Source organism: Phocoena phocoena, chromosome 15 (genome assembly GCF_963924675.1).
Source record: "Phocoena phocoena chromosome 15, mPhoPho1.1, whole genome shotgun sequence".
In the NCBI taxonomy this organism is placed as follows: domain Eukaryota; kingdom Metazoa; phylum Chordata; class Mammalia; order Artiodactyla; family Phocoenidae; genus Phocoena; species Phocoena phocoena.
This window is the reverse complement of record NC_089233.1, coordinates 6,023,040-6,041,166: the sequence shown is the minus strand read 5'-3', so window position 1 is coordinate 6,041,166 and position 18,127 is coordinate 6,023,040. Positions and strand designations below refer to the sequence as shown.

Genomic DNA, 18,127 nt, shown 5'->3' with positions numbered 1-18,127 from the left:
CAGTGGGGAAGCCGAGGCTTAGCACAGTCACGTGGGCGCCTGTTCTGCTTCTGCACCCCTCCAGGAGGGGCACTGCCTCCTAAACAGCAGTGCCCTCTGCGCGGTCCTGAGAGGCGAATGGGCGCCAGGCAGGGAGGGACTCAGTGAAGACTAAGGGGAGCTGTGTAGCCTGAGCTGTCTCTGGGGACTGAGAATTTTTATCTCCTGATTTAAAAAAGAATCAGTGGGTCTCCTCTCACCGAGGAGACTATCCTGAGGGACAGGCCCTAGAACAGTGGGCGGGGGGGGAGGCTTCCTTAAGTATCGTTTGTCCTGCAGATGTGAGGACAGTTCACAATTAGATCTACTGATGTAATTCATTACCTAGTTAGACTAAAAGAAAAACCATGGTTACGTAAACAGGTAACTTAAAAGCATGTGAGGGCTTCCCTGGTGGCACAGTGGTTGAGAGTCCGCCTGCCGATGCAGGGGACATGGGTTTGTGCCCTGGTCCAGGAAGATCCCACATGCCGCGGAGCGGCTGGGCCCGTGGGCCGTGGCTGCTGGGCCTGTGCGTCCGGAGCCTGTTGCTCCACAATGGGAGAGGCCACGGCGGCGAGAGGCTCACGTACCGCAAAAAAAAAAAAAAAGGCATGTAATTAAACAAAAACACCTGAGTAAAATAGGAATGGGGAAAAAAAGTCCTAAAAAATGATGAGCAGTTAGTAGAAACCAACCGCAAACATCAAATAGAGAAATAATAAGTTTCCACTAAAGCCCAGAACCAGCCCACAATGTGCAACCACTTGTCTAGGAATCTGACTGCTGAATGAGTGACAGAAAAGACACCTGGTCCTGGCAGCTCCCAGGCTGGACTGCAGCAGGGAAGGAACCATTTGGGGGCAGCCTCTTGGGTTTAAGGATCAGCTGTGCTGGCAAACAAAAATAAGCTACCAGTGCTCTGCCCAAACTAACCTCTCCTTCTAGACACACAGGCCGGCATGTCTACAGTTGCATTTTTATTACCTCCACATTTTGAAGCAGTTCATGACCGGCAGAGTGCTTTGGGGACATTTTTTACAATAAATGGAAGCATTTCTTTAAGAAAAAGGCAATTGTTCCTTCAGTAGGTAAGCCTCCCGCCCCTCCCCTCCCCTCCCCTCCCCACCTGAGGGAGCAGCCTGTGGGGACCCGAACTGGTACCCTAGAAACATTCAGCAAAGCGATCCTTCGTCTCCCTGACCCCCTTCCCTCAGCAGCTGGGATGAGGGCAACAGACTCCTCACAGGTCATTTGATCTTGAGATCCTTCAAGGCTGACTCCAAGCTCTGGAAGGAGGCAAGTAAAAGACGGGCTGGTTCTCAGCTGTCCTGCAGACACCCCACCCACAGGGACCTGGCCTGGGATAGAGAACCTGGTCTTTGGGGTCAGGCAGACCTGGGTTTGAATCCCAGCCCTAAAGGAAGGTGCTGCAGAGGGTGCCAAGGCCCAGATGCCAAGGAGCCCTCACCCCACTGAAGTGCCCTGCAGGAAAGAAGGAGGAGGACTGGGGCATCCAGGTGGCTGCCAGGGAGAATTGGGCGGCCTGCGGGGCTGCCAGGGAGAATTGGGCGGCCTGCGAGGAAGCGAGGCGGTGGGGGGAGGGCAGGCCTCACCTTCACGTCCCAGATGCTCATGCCACCGTCCATGCCTGTAGTGCAGAACTGCGAGCACTTGGCCTTCCCCCCACTGAGCACCGAGATCTGGCTGCAAAGAGGATGAGGGCTTTACAGATCCCAGCCTGTGCCTGGGCCGTGCTCCGGCCCACTCTGCCCTCCAGGAGCTCCCCAACTTCTGGGGGAGCCCACCCCAGTGAGTGTGAGTGTGTGTGCCCTGCAGGGACAGTCCAGGAGGCTGGGCTGTGAAGGATCACAGAGGACGACAGGATGGGGCTCCTGAGTCTGCTTTAGGGATGAGCAGTAGTCCCTGTGCAAGGAGCACAGGGCAGCCGGGCAGCTGGAACAGGACGCACAAAGGCCTGGGCAGGGGGTGAAGGCACATGTGCTGGGGGAATCAGAATGACGGAGCATGGTAGGGTGGGGAGAAGAAGCAGAAGATGGCACTGAGTGGATGCAGGGCTAGTTCTGAAGAGCCTTGAAGGCCGGGCAGAGGAGTTTAGTTTGAAGACATGGGCCAGGCAGCCACAGGAGGGTTTAACTAGCCAAGGGGCAAGGTCAGAGTCTCGCCACACTTCCTCTGATTTGTCCTGGGGTGCACGCCTGTGGCTGGCAGGATCCGGGAGTCTCTGGCTCTGGTTCCACTCTAGTTCCTCAGGGAGGCTGCTGCAAGACCCTTCATTCCGCCCCTCCCCGCCTCCAGTCACTGCCCGGCCACCCCCCAGAACAGTCCCACAGCGCGTCCTGAAAACTGAAAACGCAGAGCAAGGCTGACTGCTCGGCCCCCACCTGACGCAAAACCTCAAGAGACTGACCAGCTTCCTAAGTGGGCCTGCACCTCGACGCTGCCTGGGTGGGTGTGGAGCTCGCCCTTCGGCCCCGCTCTCACCTGACACTGTTCTTGTGCAGCGAGTCCAGGCCCCCGCTCGCTGCCGCGCTGCCCTCCGAGCTCGCCTTCTTGTCGAGGTTCTGGAAGCGCTCGCGGGCCGTCAAGCCGCGCTGCGAGCTTTGCTTGGGCACGTCCAGCCGCCCACCGAAGCTCAGCGTCCCCACGGTGCCATCGTAAGTGAACAGCACCGGGAAGCAGTCGTGGCCCTGCAGCGGGGAGGGGCGGGGTGACATTGGAGTGCCCTCACTTTCCTCCCGGGGAAACCCAGGCCGAAGGGCAGGTGCAACGCCGAGGGGTGCCCGGCCACGAATCGGGGGTCCCAGAGGCTGGATGCAGGGCTTGGGTGTAGCACAGGGAAGCCGATGCCAGCTCGGGGACACAGTCGGCGACCCCAGGTGTAGTAACAGGGACTGGGTGTCGGGACTGAGCACCTAGGAGCAGCCCCCTCAGCCAGCAGGGCCAGCATTCAGTTGAGAAAGCTGGTCTGGGACTTTCCTGGGAGCCCAGGGGGCCTTGTCCTGCCTAGACGGTTACACCTGCTCTGGGAGAGACCCCACAGCTGGACGTTTGTCTAGGCAAAGCAGGCCTGATCCCCCTCTAGGACCCCATTAGGTTTCCTGAGGCCTGAAAAGAGCCTTGACAGATAGGTGGGCAGGAGGAGGGAGGGAGAATAGTGTCCTTCTGGACACAAAGGACTGCACTCCCCCACAAGCACTCATTCTCTTGAGTAAGGAGGTGTGGTCCTGTCATTTTCATTGGCCAATAAAATGTAAGCAGAAAGGTTAGGATCCAGGGCCCAGTTCTCCACTTCCCCTCCTCACTCCACGGGAGACAAAGCTCCCATCTGCACTGAGCAGAGCCCCCCTCACAGCGCCCACGCTGGACAGTCAAAGTGAGCAAGAAACAAACCTTTACTGTGTTAGGCCACTGCAGTTGGGGATTTTTTTGTTGTTGTTACCACAGCATAACCCAACCTATTTTGGCCAACAGAGATATGGATGGATGGGTGGGTGGATGGGAGGAAGGAAACGAGGGAGGGGGGACAAGTAGAGGGCTGCCTGGGCATCTCTTGGGGCTCGCTGGGAGACCTGCTGTCACCGGCCCCTGCTCCCCCGCCCCCATGCCCCCTTACCGCTGCCACCAGACTGTTTTCTGTGATGAAGGTCAGGGCCAGCAATGGCAGCGTTTCAGAGGCCAGAGTCGCGACGCTGAGTGAGGGAGAGAGAGAAACGTCAGCCATACCGGCCCTTCGTGCTCGGTGCCTGGGTTGCCCCCCATTCGGGTGACCTGTACTCACGCCATCTTCTTGTCGGCATCAGCCAGGCACACGGTGCTGTCATGGCTGACCCAGGCCACACGGCTGCCGCTGGCGGAAAAGCAGACCCCGTGCACCCAGCCGCAGCTGCTGCTGGACTCAAACATCAGCTCCCCGAAGGGCATCTTGGAGCCCCACGGGGTGGGTGCTGGCCGCTCCTCCACCTCCTTGATGTAGGCTGAGAAGATCCTGCCGGGAGAGGCAAAAGAGGGGGTGACCGGGGGTCTGGGAGGGGCCTGACAAGGGACTCCCTCTCCCAAACTGGCCTGCTGAGGCCAGAGCACCCGGCTGAGTCCAAGGGTACTGTAGCCGGCTTTCCGTGACCTGCATCTTCACGCACAGACAAGTCTGGGCCTCGGTGCCCACTTTGGGCAATGGTGTGGGGTCAGGAGGTCTCCCAGCCCAGGGTCCTGGGAGCTCCCAGGACCCTTGGGGCCCTCACCTGAGGACTGACCATCCACGGCTGACGTGGCTCCCAGGGCGTCTCCTGTCCCCCTCACGCTGACCACTACACTCCAGGGCTAGCCCCTAGGATGTGCCCCCCCTCCTGCTCTGCACCGTGAACCAATCCTGCCCCCCTTCCTGCCAGCTCCACCAGTTCTACTCGCCATCCCAGGGCCAGCCTGGAGTCATCTGACAGGTCAGGGTGCCAACAAGAGCCTCATCAGGACCTCATCCTCTCTGTGCCTGGGGCCTCTGGTGCCTGCTATAGCGTCATTTCCCAGGGCAGATGCAGAAACCCAGGCCATCTGCCTGAAGCTGGGAGCCGGAGGCCTTGGGAGACTGGGGGGTGGGGTGGGGGGAGGGGGAGGGTAATGGGCCCAGAAGTGCCAGCCAGCCAGTGGCAGGTGGAGACTCTTTGTTCCAGGCCTTAAGATAACGAGGCAGGGTTTGTTCCAGCCTATCAGTCATTATACCTTAATGTGAAAAAGTACACCCACTCATTTTCCCTCAGATAGAAGCCAAGAAGCTGAAGGAGTGGGAGGTTCTCATGAGTACAGGAGGGCCTAGAAAAGAAATCTTGCTGACATTAAGCGGTGGCAAGGGGCACATCCTTTTAAGACTCCCCAGAGGCTGGAGAGAGGACCCAGGGATGACCCTTCAAAGAGCAAAACCTCACAGAAGCTCGACTGAGGCCCCCAGGTCACCTGCTGGCAGCAGAGCTGGTCTGGAAGGTGGGTCGTGGGGCTCCCAGGACGGAGCTCCCCTCCACCCTCCAACCCCTGTCCCTGTGTCGATGGCAGGGCCCCCCTCACCGGCACTTGAAGTCGCAGGAGCCGGCGGCCAGGAGCACGTTGTTGGGATGCCAGTCCAGGCTGAGGATGGTGGAGCGAATGGGCTTCTTGATGTGCTTGCAAACCCACCTGGACACGGCAGGCAGACAGGTAGGGAGGAGACAGGGACACACAGGTGGGCACCCGCCAACCCAGAGGCTCCAGGCTCCTACTGGGCCCTGCAGACCACAGAGGTCCCAGGAGGAAGGGGCCTGGGTCCAGGCTAGCAACATGCCAGGTCCCACCCAGGGTGGGGACTCCATCCCTTGTCTTGCGACAACCCTGGGGCAGCTCAGGGAGAAGTCACGAGGCCGCTAACTGGTCAGGGTGGGATTTGAACTCGACTCTTGGACTCCAGCCTGACCTCCCACCTGGCCTCTGCCCTCAGGGACCCCGGGGAGAAGATCACGACGTGCCTGGGAGCTTGTGAGTGGGCCCTGGAGTGTGATGGGCTGGGAGCCTTGGGCGAGTGATCTGCCTCAGGGCCTTTGCTCATCTGTAACGGGACTGCAGCAGACGCCCAGTCCAGGGGGCTGATGGGAGGGGGTGGGTCAGTGCCAATACGTGCGCAGGGCTTAGCGTGATGCCTGCAGAGGCGGCCCGGGTGCTGCCTGGGCGCTTATTACTGAGACAGAGCTGTGGGAGGGCAGGAGGCTGTGCAGAGAGCCTTTCGCCTCACCTCCAAGGGCCAGAGAGGACACACTTCCCCAGGGTCATGTGAACAGGGGTCCTGACTCCCCGTCCCGTGTTTTCTGGGACCCTCTTGTCCCACCACCTGTTGGTCTGCAGCCCCAGGTCCCTCCCAGCCCACTCTGGCCCCACCCAGGCACCCACCAGTCGTTTTCCTGCTCAAAATAGCAGATGGAGATGACACGGGAGCCACTGCCCACAGCAAACTTGTTCTCCTGGGGAGCCCAGCGCACGCAGCGAGCGGCGCGGTTGATGCGCAGGATGACGAGCGTGGGCTTCCACGTGCGGCCTTTCAGCGTCCACACGTAGGCATTGCGGTCTGTGCCGCAGGTCACGATGCGGTTACTCTCGGGGGCCCAGTCGATGCCTGTGGGGTGGGAGGAGGCACTAGGCTGAAGCCATCCAAGCAGAGGTGGCTCTACAGTGTACGCATGGTGGGGCTTAGAGGCCACAATCGGGATGAAAGCTGCTCCAGGGGGTACTACTAGAGGTCACTGGGGGTGTTACAGCTCCCCCAACTACCAGCAAACATGCTGGAAGGCCAAGCCAGGAGACTGAAAAGAAATGGGTCCTTGGTAATGCTGAGCTGTTGGATCACACCTTTCCTGAAGCCCTTAAACTTCTGAGTTTTTCAGTAACATAAACCAATCAGTGTAATCCCTTTATAACTTAAGCCAGTTTGAATCAGGGTTCTGTTACTTGCAACCCAAACTATCCTACCTAACATAGTGAGTAGGTGGATGGCCCGGCCCTGCCCTGTCCCCTGCCTTCTTTCAGGAAGATGACCCCAGCCAGCCCAACCCACCTGTCACTTGCCCGTTGTGCTCCTTGAGCTCGTGCACCTGGACCCACTTGTTCCCACTCTTCTCATAGATGTGCACCTCGTGGTTGTTGGGGCAGATGGCGATCTCTGCAGGAGAGACGGGTGGGCGTGCGGAGGAGGCATGTGTGCCCAGGCTCCCCCATGACTCCCCACCTTCTCAGGCCACCTGAGCAACACTTTGTCCTCTGCTAAGGCACTCTCCTCCTCTGCCTCAGGTCCTGCTGGGCCCCCCTTGGGACTCCTCCCCAGGGGCTGGCCACCCCTCATCTGCACCCCCCAGCCCCAGTGTCCCCAAGGCAGTCTCGCAAACCTGCGGGAGCTCTCCCTGCCCCCTGCTCCGCCCCTGCTCCAGCCACGGTCTCCTTGCTGCTCCTGATGACACCAGGCTCTGCCACGCGGGGCCGTTACACCCACCCTGGCCTTCGCACGCTGGCTCCGTCACCTCCTTTGGGTCTCCATGCAAACGTCACCTCCCCTGAAAGCCCTTCCCTGGCCCCCTTTTCTAAACTAGTGCCTTGGCTCCATCGCTTTCCCCTCACCCTTCATGTTTCCTCAGAGCTCATTTCACTGCAGGTTACATTTCCCATCCCCAAACCCTCCCGTAGCCGTGAGCAGAGGGCAGACCCGCTGTTGTGCCCACCCAGTCCTGGCACCCAGAGCAGTGCCTGGTGCAGGCAGGGCCTTGCTCTCGCCTCCAACCCTCAATGCCCGCTCGCCTGGCTGCCCTGCTTGGGTCCCTTCCCTCCTAACACTCAGGATCTCAGGATCGGGGGTCAAGCAGGGGGACAGCTTCCCACGTCATCCGATGGTGGGGGGGGGGCACTCACGGGTGCGGTCCTTGTTCCAGGCATGGCAGCTGATGGGCTCCACCAGGAAGCTGTGATAGGCCATGGCTGCTCGGCTGCTGTGCCCAAGACAGAGAGGGAAGCCAGGTCAGCCCCGCCCTGCCCCAGCCAGCCTCGCGGGAGGGCAGCCAGGGGCCACCCTGGCCTCCCGACTCTGGCCTAGCGCTTTGCTTCCCTCCTGGGGCCTCAGTTTCCCTCCTCATGAAACAGCAGCTCTCATGGGATGTGTCCGAGGCTCCGGGGTACAAACACAAAGGATGGGGTGGGGAGTGGAGGCAGGGAATGGGGGTGTGCGCGAAGCCACTACCATGAGTGGGGTGTGCTGGGACCCTGCCCCAGACAGGCCATCACTCATCATCTGTGCCTCAGTTTCCCCATAGGTGGAAACTCTCGCTCCCCAGGAGTGAGCCAGGCCTCCTGGCTTTTGCACATGCTGTTCCTTCCCTCTCTAGGGAAGGCCAAGCCTGATGTGCCTTGGAGGCCAGTTCTGTCCACATTTCACACCAGCGTGCTAGTCTCTCTACACCACCAAATGTCCACCTCTGTTCTATGCGGCAAAGTCCTGCTCAACTGGGAAGACCCAAAGAGAGCATCACTTCCTCAAACCCATTCTCTCCCCACCTCAGCTTCCCAGTCATGGGTAGAGCCCAGCAGCACTGCCTACCAGCTCTCTGAACCTCAATTTCCACATCTGCCAAATGGGAACAGGAATCCGGTCCCCCGCCGGCCAAAGTGTTAAGAGGGTGAAACAAGACGACACACCACGCCTGGCACATAGTAGGTGATCATGAAATGGCAGCGCTTTGTCTAGAATGGATGTGCCGGCACCCGGCGTGTTTCACCTGTTTAGGGGTGGGCCTCCCGGCCAGACCAGGGGCCAATCCAGGGGCCCATGAGCCTCAGGTCTTCTCACTGGCTGTTCCCTCGGCCTTCGAAGCTCTTCCCCCAGCTGCCTGCACAGCTCCCACCCTTGCTGCTGCCATTCAAGTCTGTGTCCAAGGCCACCTTCTGAGCAAGGCTGCCTCTCACACCACCTCCACACTCCCTAGGCCCTAGTTTTCTCCAGGGGATAATCTTACTGAACACGAGTTACTTTGTAACTCATTCATCCTGCCCGTTTGTCTTTCTCCCCCTGCTGGAAAGTAACGAGCTTGTTGGAGACACACATTTCTGACCATCTTGTTTACATTTCTATCCCCAGCGCCTAAATGCATGGCACATGGTAAGCACTCGATAAATATTTGATGAACACAATTGTTTACTGCCATTAGTGTCCAGCAGAGTAAGTTTTTTTTTTTTTAATGTAAAAAAAAAAAAAAAGCCACGCCGAATTCCCTGAATGCTGCACTCACCAGCTCTAAGCCCTCCTGTATTCTCGACTTGAGCTCCAGATGACGGATGTGAGGGCTGCGGTTGGAGGGGAAGCCACCTGCCAGAGTCACGTGGCCCTGACGTGGGTGTTCCCAGGCCCTCGGTCACCTCCCCCACCTGACTGGCAGGTTTGTGGCCCGAGGCTGGGCCCCAGGAAGGCCGCTCCTCAGCCTGGATCTGAGCCCTGACCTCCCCGGAACGCTGGGGTCTCTCTCTGCCCCCGGCGGGGGGCGGGTCTCGACCAAGACTCCTCTGGGAGGAACAGCACTGAGTTGGGGCCCAGGCACGAGGGTCAGGCTGCAGTGCCGTCCATCATACTGCTGGGGACTCCGGGGCTCAGCGACCACAAATCCCGCTTTAATTTATAGCAGGAAGTCCTGGAAAGTTCCTAAAGCGGCACAGACTACCGTGCACACGTGCACAGAGAGGACAGGGACCACCACGCCTGTTCCCGCAGGCCTAGAGCAGGGCCCCTGGGCAACATTTGCTGAGAAAGAAGGTGGACACAGCCAGGCTGAGGCCACACACACGCGCGGTCAGCCTTGCACGTGCGCACGCACGCACACACTGCTCCCGTACACACACGCATGTCAGCCTTGCATGCACACACGAGCACGCCGCTCCCACAGCGGCCGCCTCCCCAGCCTCTGTCTCCTTATAAGGCCTCTTTGTGTAAAGCAAAGGCCCCGGAAGTGGCCTCGGAGCCCAGGTCAGCAGGCCTGACAGGGTTTCCCCAGGCACTTCCGCTGCATCCGGGCTGGGTGGGCGGGGGTCATCCACGTCTCCACCGCAGGGAGGGAGCACCTAGGCCTGTCCACTAAGCTGTGCTGCTCTGCCTGCCCCCATTCCCCAAGGTCACAAACGGGGCGGGGGCAGGGCGGGGTGGTGGTGGTTAAAGTAAGAAACTCACTTCCAAATGCCAGTTAGGTTCTTCTTGGCCCCTGACTCCACAGGAGGCCAACCACCCCCTCCCCTTCACCCCAGGCGTCCCAGCAAAAGCCCAGGGGGGTCCCTGGACCCTAGACTCAGACGGAGCAGAACCCAACTTCCCAGCTCCAACTGTCCGAGGCACACTGTCTGGCCGGGCATCTCTGCCCCTTGTCGGCTCTCGGTGAGTGTCCAGACCTGTGGGCCGGGCTCTAACAGCCTGTCTAGGGACTTTTCAAAATTCCAGGCTGTGAAGATGGAGACACTGGCTCTACAGAGGACCGCGGCCCCCACACTTGCCAATATCGCATCTGAGAGGGCTTGGGGACCCTGCCCATTGTTTCCTGGGACCCAAAGGTTCTCAAGGGGGAGAGGGAGGGGCTGATAAAGATGGCCACAGCACAGTGGGACAGGCAGGTTCAGAGCACACCTATCAGCCGATCACACTTTAGCATAAATTCAGACAGAAATACTCCCTAGTCTACTGACCCACACTGTAAAGGGGGGAGGGGGTACGGGTGGAAGGGGTGGGAGAGAGGAAGACGTGTTTTCCCCTTTTCATAACTTTTTCATAACTTCTGCAAAGCGGTTGAAAGCAGCAGGGCCTCCCGAGGACTCCCTACCCCCACAGGTTACAAATGCGGAAGTGGCAGCCCAGGGAGGGGCGTGGCTTCTCCAGCCACTGCAGGCTTGAGGATCATGGGATCATTCCGTGTGGTCAGATCCAGGAAAACAGCCTTCACACCAGGCCACCCCGCCAAAGGAACTATGTCTTAATCATTCCCAGGGAAACCTCTACCCTACCGAGGGGCGGGAGGGGAGGGTGGGGCGGGCACTGCCCGAGTGTGGACAATGCAACAGCTTAGCGGGTGTCTCCTGGTGGAGACAAAGGCAGGCTGAGGCCATGGCCCCGGGAAACCCACCCACTCATCGCTGTGACCCTGTGAGTCAGCACTGTGGACCCATTTGATTGTCAAGGACAAAGAGAGAGGAAGGGGCCCTGAGGATGGCGTTGGGACTGGGAGTCCACGTCTAGTGCTCTGTGCCCCCATCACCCTGGAAAGAGAGTGAGGCTGGGGGAGCACGGGCTAAACCCCGACAAACTCCCCCAGCTGGCCCTAACTGTCCCCCACCAGCCTGGAGCCGGGATCTCTCTGTGCTCCAGGTAGCTCTTCCCCCGTGTCTGGCACACAGTAGGTGCTCAGGATGAATGGATGGGGGATCACGCAGGGCTGGGAGAGCAGCATGATGGCTGGGATGGGAGGAGCTTTGGGTCTCCAAGGTGGGGCGTGGGTCTCCAGGCAGGGGGTGCGAAGGACCATGTACCGGGGTGTGGACATAAGCTGCACGGGGACAGGTATATTTGTTTTGTTCACAGATGAATCCCCAGTACCAATTAGAGTGCCTGGCACATAGTAGGTGCTCAGTAAGTATTTCTTGAATGTGGTTGCATGAATGAATCACATCCGTCTTATGGTATACTTCTTATAGACCAGCTCTATTATTTCACTGGTACATGTATGCAATCTGTAAATATTTACTGGGGAGTATGCGCTCAAGATTTTTTCCTGATAGCGTCAATGATCCAAAAAATTTGGAAATCGTCAATCTAAAGGGTCCTCTCTGAGGATTCGGGGAGAAAACAGCTCCCTTCCAAAGCAAGGTAAGCCAGGCGAAGCCCCCAGCTGCCCAGCCAACGGTCTCAGGCCTCCCATCTCTTTCTTACATGCTGGGTGCAAATTCTGACTCTCTCCATACTGACTGGGTGCCCTCCGCCCATGTTTCCCCCACATCTCTATCCAGAAAAGTCTGGGGTTGGACGAGGCACCAGCTGTAGGTTCTTTCTTGCTTTCAGAGAAGCTTCGCCAGCCCAACCTTCTCTGAATCCAGAGGTTTGACTGCATTGGAGGCTAAACCAGGCAGGAGCTGCCTGGAGCAAGGATCTCTGCTCTGCAGGCACTCAGGGAAGTCCCCACCCAGCTCAACCACTCCAGGGAGCTGCCAGCAAGCCATTTTGCACACGTGCTGAGCTATTACTCAACTTCCTGTTGTATGTGGAACAGCCCTCCTCACCCCAACAGACCAGCCAATCCTAGACCAGCTCCGCTCTTGAGGTCTTACAAACCAGGCAAAATCAAGTCAAGAAACACAAATGAAAATAATCATAAGGCACCATAAAGCATCAGCTAAAATAATCCAAACCAAACAAAACCTCAAATGCATAAAACTCAATGCTGGCCAGACTGTGGAGAAATTCTCATTTGTTGCTAATTTGTTCAGCCTTCCTGAAGGGCAATGTGGTAACACTCAATCCAACCAACTGGGTGGGAACAAACAGAAGAGAAGAACACAAACAGGAACTTAAAAATTGTTAACATTTTTGGTGGCATAAATTCATTTTGGTGCTAAAAAAATAGCCGACTTTTTTTTTAAAGCAAACATGTTCATAATAACCCTCTTTAAAATGGTGACAGGATAGAAAACTCCAGATGACTACAAATATGGAAAGAGAAATAGTGATATGAACATGTTGTTATAAGACCTATGTGGATAATATACAAACACTTATGTAATTAACTATGTAATTAATTAACTTACTTGGCTTTTTTTTTTTTTTTGCCACTTGGCTTGGGGGATCTTAGTTCCCCCACAGGGGATCCAACCAGTGCCCCCTGCAGTGGAAGCACAGAGTCCTAACCACTGGACCAACTTGGCATCTTTAAATGCCCAGAATTTACCCAGGACTTTGACATACATTCTCTCTTTCACACCCTAAAACAAGCCCAAGAAGTTTTCCAGTGTTTGTTTTAACCTTCATCTCCTACAGGAGGAAACAGACTCAGACAAAAGCCAAACTTTGCTCAAAGTCACCCCACTCCTAAACGGCACAGTTTGGGATACTGACCCCAATCTCAGAGTTTAGGTTCACCTGGACACTTTGATAAATGTAGGCAGGCCTTATAAATAACAGCAAGGACAATAACAGGGCATGTTTAGTCCCTGTGTGTGCCTTACACTCATGATCATATTTAAGCCTCACAACTTGAAAGTTCCCCATTTTCCAGATAAGCAAAGTTGAGGCCCAGACAGGTTAGGTGGCTTGCAAGGTCGGTGGCCAGTGATGGAAGAAGCTGGCGCTCTTACCAGTTTCTGGTCCCGGAGACCTCGCCGGCGGGGGTGCTCTTAACCACCGGGCAACACTGCCCGCCAGGCGGGAGGGGCCGGGGGACAGCCCGGAATAACCTGAGAGCCTCGGTGTCCGCACCAGGCTAGCTCCTGCGGCTTCACGCCAGTCACTACTGTGTCACTGTCACCGCCCGAGGTCCCGGCCCTGGCCGCGGTCCCCACGCCGCCGGCAACGGGGGGCGCCGCTCGGAACGCTCCGGTCTAGCGCCCGGGAGCTCAGGAGGGAGCGTTCCAGACCCGGCCCGCCCCTCCCTGGACCGGACCCCTAGGACCTGGCCCAGCTGGCGGGAGGCGGGCTGAGGGAGGGGGCGGTGGCCGGCAGGGAGGGAGGGAGGGGAGGGGCGAGGCGAGGCGGGCGGGGGCGCCAGCTCATTTCCCGGCTGGAGCAACCCGGAAGGCTGGAGGACGGAGGGGAAGTGACTGGGCGTGGGGCCCTCCGGCCCGAAATAACGGGGCACACCGACGGCGGGGCAGAGTCTGGGGGGAGGGGGGAGGCTAGGGGGTGTGGGGAGGCGGACGCGCGGGCCGGGGCGCCCCGAGGGCGCAGACTGCGGGGGGTGGGGTGGGGAGGGGAGCGCTGCGGTTCCCTCGCCCGGAGGAGGCCGCCCGCCCGCCCGCCCGCAGCCCGTGCCCCGCGTGTCCCCTCACCTCCAGGCGGGCCCCGTGTGGCCCTTCTCATCCCCGATCTTCCGGCGGCCCCTCGCTGCGTCCTCCCCACCTGCATGAGGTCGCTCCCCGCTCTCCCCACGCCCACCCCCCCCTCCGGGCCGCTCCCGCGCCCCCTCACCTCGGGGCACCGCGGCCGCGGACTCTGGGCAGTCGACGCGCCGAACCGGCTCTGGGCCCCCGCGCAGCTCTGCCACTTCCTCGTGGGCGGGGGGCGGGGCCTCCCGGCTCAGCCCCGCGGGGACCGGGCGGGACCCGGGCGGGCGGCTAGCGGTTGGAGAGCCCTGGTCCCGCCCACCCCCCGGGGCTGGGGCCGAGCTGACCCGGGGCGCCCTGAAGGCGTCCGCCCCTCGCCCCCTGGCGTGCGGGGAGACTGAGGCTCGGCAAGGGGGACACCGCCCGGGCGGGAACCCGAGCCCTGCAGCGCGCACAGCCCCCATCTCCGCGAGCGGCCGTGGGTTGCGCCGGTGACCCAGCAGCTTAGCTGCCTCTCCCGGCCTCGGGCCCCGGCCGCGCGGGGACCACCCCTACATTCGCGATCGGATGCCCGCTGGGCGCCGAATGTGCGGGGTGTGGGCAGTCAGGGGAGCCGAGGCAGCCCGCCCGCCGCCGGGGTCCTCGCTTCAAAACGGGGCCGCCAACCCCCGGCTGGTCCAGTTCCTTCTCAGTGCCGACTTCCTGCCCCTCTTTCCACCGCAGACCGCCTCCGACCCTTAAGTCACCCAGCGGCCTGGCAGACGCCTGTATGTGGGTCTTGGGCCAGGTAGGCCCGTAGGTCTCTCCATCCCTGCCCTCTGCCTCATCAATGGAGATGTGGCCAGGTGGTCCCTCCCGCTACGATTCAGCTCAGCTGGTCAGCCAGGCACTAAGCAGCATCACGGATGGGCGTGGGGTCTTCGTGGGTCTCAGGAGGTCCGGGGCCAGGCACCCACCCTGTCAGGTCTCCCCGCTTTGAGCCATGCTGTTCTTTCTGTCTGGAACACTTGTCCCACCCTGTCCCCACCTGGCCCACTTCCCTTTATCCTGCAGGACATGAGTGAGTGTCTCTTAGGTCACTCTGTCCCTGACCCCCCCTCCTCAACAGGATCCTGTGCTCACCAGTCATGGCTCCCATTACACAATTCCACACTTGCGGGCAGCCAGGAGAATGAAAGGTGTCCAAAGGTGAGGAGCACTTTGAGGTGAGCACACAGGGTGCTTGGGAAACTTCAGCTTCAATTAGTAGGACCCTGGCCTTCCTGGCTCTGAGGAGACACTGAGTGGCTGTCAGCAGGGCCCCCCATCCAGCCTTGGCAAATCCAAGTGATGGCTTTAATCAGAAAAAAGTTTCAGATGGTCTGTACTGGCCACCCCCATCCCGTAAGGACAAGCGCAGTTTAATGCTGAGGTGACATTTGTGTCCCTGCCTTCCATTTACCCCTCCGCAGCTTTGCAGATGCCCAGGGAACCATCCCAGGTGGGACTGAGCCCCACCTCTGATGGCGGCCCCTGAGTGCTGTCACCCAATCGGTGTGTGGTCTCCCCGCCCCACCTCCTGGACTTGTGACCTGAGATGGTGGGTCAAAGCAAAGCCCAGGATCTTGGATGAAGATAGAGGGGAAAGCAGCGCCTTCTGGAATTTGAACATGAAACTGGAAGAGCCACAGGGAAGCCCGACAACCCGGGGTTGGGGGGGGAGCGTGATGGAGAGAATCTCAGGAAATGACCAGAGCCCTGGTCAACCTCTGACTGGCAGCCTGAGCCCAACCTGCCTCCGGGGGTTTCTTCAGGTACGTGAGCCAAGGAATCTACTTTTTAAGTTGGTTTGAGTTGCTTTTCTGTTACTCATTCCTAAAAGCATCCTAACAAATATGCATACCTGAGGACTCCCTCTTCCTCACGAAACTGAGCTACTTTGCTAAGACTCAAGCTTAGTGCGAGCGGAAACCATATTTGTATTATTCACTCTGCTCTCCCCGGCGCCGAGATCAGTGCCTGGCAGCCAGGAGCACTCAGTGTGTATTTGCTGAATGAATCAATGAATGAACAAACCAGTGGGGTTAGAAACTTGAACCCACTTCCGGCTCTGCCACTTAACCTGTAGTGTAACTTGAATCTTCTTGCAGTGCCTGGGTTTCTGTATCTGTAAAGTGAGGCTAATTCCTAACAAGCACTGCCCGGCCACCTCACAGGCCTGCGGTCACTGTGGGAAGACCCAGTAGATGGGAAACACGCCTCAAGCTGGGAAGCGACAGGGGTGTTATTTGAAATGGCTCCCTTGGGGAACAGTCTTCTAAGCCTTAAGTGGAGCAAGTCCTTGGGTGAGGAGAACCTGGTGGTGGAAGAATTTCATCTGGAGCTCAAAGAACACCTCAGAGAGCTTTCTGTTTCTGCCCGGAATCTGCCTCCCCTGGTGCCCTGGGATGAAGGTCCTACACTCTACCTTCTTCCCCGCCTTCCCAGGATTCCCAGGAGGCAAACATGCACCCAGGCTGACTCCTCAGGGCTGGCTGACTTGAGGAGGGCCGTCAGTTAGGGTCTGGTGCAGCGTTTCAGGGCCATCAAGGTCCTTCCTGGCTCTCTGCTCCTTCCTTCTTGCTGCACTGGCCTTACTGCCTCCTGGTCACAAGATGGCAGCCTAGCTTCAGGCTTCTGGACTCAGGAGGTGGTGGGCTGGCCAAGGCAGCGGGAAACCAGGGAGGAAAACCTTCCAGAAGCACGCAGCGCTATCTCGTCTCAGCCCCTGCCCACCCCCAAATGGGGACCATAGGTCTCCCCCTGAGATCAAAGAATTGACACCTGGTACCAGGAGGGAAGAGGGGAGACCCTGGGCCTCCTTCCAAGGCCACACACACATGGAGGTCTGGAACACACACAGCACTCCTCAGCCGGGGCCTGCTCACACCCCTTCCAAGCCACAAGGCTCAACTGAGAAACCGAGGTCTACCAGGAGACCCCACAGGTATCGCCGGGGGGTCCCCTCCTGGTTCCAATGACATCACCCTGCTTCTGAGTATCGTGACAGAACTGGGCTGGGTCGCTAGGCATCTCCCCTGCCTGTCACCACCCAGCAGGGAGCGTGCTTGGCGGTTACCCCTGGGGCTCTGGAGAGGCTGCCTTGATACAGGCTGCCCTCCCTCTCTGAACTTGAGTTTTGTCATCTCTAAGATATGGCAGTCACAGTTCTAACCCTGCAGGGTTGCTGTGAGGAGTTCCTGCATATCAGCTGCTTCCCTTTGTGCCCGGCACAGTGACCTCGTGTGCATGGCACACATTCTTGCTGTGTTGGATCTGCCCATCCTTCCTCATCAAGCCCCACTCAGGTGACTGGCTCCTCTACCTTAGTAGCTTTCAAACTGTTTTTGACCATGACCCCCACAGACATATGTTGCGGCCTAGTCCACAGCCCCCTGTGTATCTGAAACAGAAGTACCATGAAGCAGAACTTACTACACACAACGCAGAATGTTGTTTTCTCCTCTAAGTACCAGCGGTGATTTTACAACCTACGAATGGGCTCTGACCCTCAGTTTGAAAAACTCAGCTCCAGACCGTATTTCCTTTTTTTTTTTTTTTCCTGCCGTGCTGAGTGGCTTGTGGGAGCCTAGTTCCCCGACCAGGGATCGAACCCGTGCCCCCTGCAATGGAAGCACAGAGTCCTAACAACTGGACTGCCAGGGAAGTCCCTCCTCCCCTTTTCTGAATGGACCTAGTGGATTCATTTCCTGTTACTGCTGGAGCAACTCACCACAGAGCGGGTGGCTTGAGACAACGCAAGTGTCTTCTCTTACAGCGCTGGAGGTCAGATCTTCACAGCCCACATCAGTGGCTGGAGGGTGCTGGCGGGGTGCTGTTTCTTCTGGAGGCTCCAGGGGAGAACCAGGTTCCTTCTTGCAGCTTTTAGAGGCCTTGGCCTTCTCCCACCCCAATCTGTGATTCTACCCCCTCATTTGCTCAGACTCTCCCCCGCCCACCTCCCTCCTTTAAGGATTCTTGTGATTACACTGGGCTCACCTGATAATCTAGGCTCAGCTTCCCCAGCTCAAGATCTTTAACTTAATCCCATCTGCAAAGCTCACAGGTTCTGGGGATTAGGGCAGGGACATCTTTGGGGGGCCAGTAGTCTACCTACCACACCTAATATTTGAATTAGACACACACATAACTCACATACCTTTATAATGTATAGACCAACTGTACTATCCCGCGTGGGGTAGCTTAATGGCCTCACCGACATCGCAGGCACCTGAGGGAACCCTAGGCCTTCGCATCACTGCCTCACTGGGCACACATGAGAACTAAACCACTTGTGTGACTGTTGGGTCAAACTGAAGGGGCCATGCCCAAGCAATCATTCTGGGTTCTGAGGCCAACCCCCGTTTTCTCAGCATATTCTAGAAAAAACTTTTTTTGGTTAGCAGAATCCTTCTTACACCACTTCCCACCCTACCCCACTCTGCTATTAAGGGTCTCCGGGGGCCTAGTATAGGGCCAATGCCAAGCCTGAAGGCAAACCTCGGCTTTACTG

At 58.2% G+C, this 18,127-nt stretch overlaps 1 protein-coding gene across 1 annotated transcript; it reads right to left on the bottom strand.

The window, feature by feature from the left end:
- Positions 1 to 983: 983 nt before the first annotated feature.
- On the bottom strand, positions 984 to 13,826 carry ARPC1B (actin related protein 2/3 complex subunit 1B). The gene is made up of 10 exons (XM_065892096.1): positions 13,742 to 13,826; positions 7,453 to 7,529; positions 6,608 to 6,712; positions 5,947 to 6,169; positions 5,095 to 5,202; positions 3,821 to 4,027; positions 3,656 to 3,731; positions 2,524 to 2,729; positions 1,635 to 1,725; positions 984 to 1,307 (listed from the first exon to the last, which is right to left on the bottom strand). The coding sequence occupies exons 2-10, from the start codon at positions 7,514 to 7,516 to the stop codon at positions 1,269 to 1,271; spliced, it is 1,119 nt and encodes a 372-aa protein (XP_065748168.1). The 5' UTR covers positions 7,517 to 7,529; positions 13,742 to 13,826; the 3' UTR covers positions 984 to 1,268.
- Between the last annotated feature and the right edge of the window lie 4,301 nt (positions 13,827 to 18,127).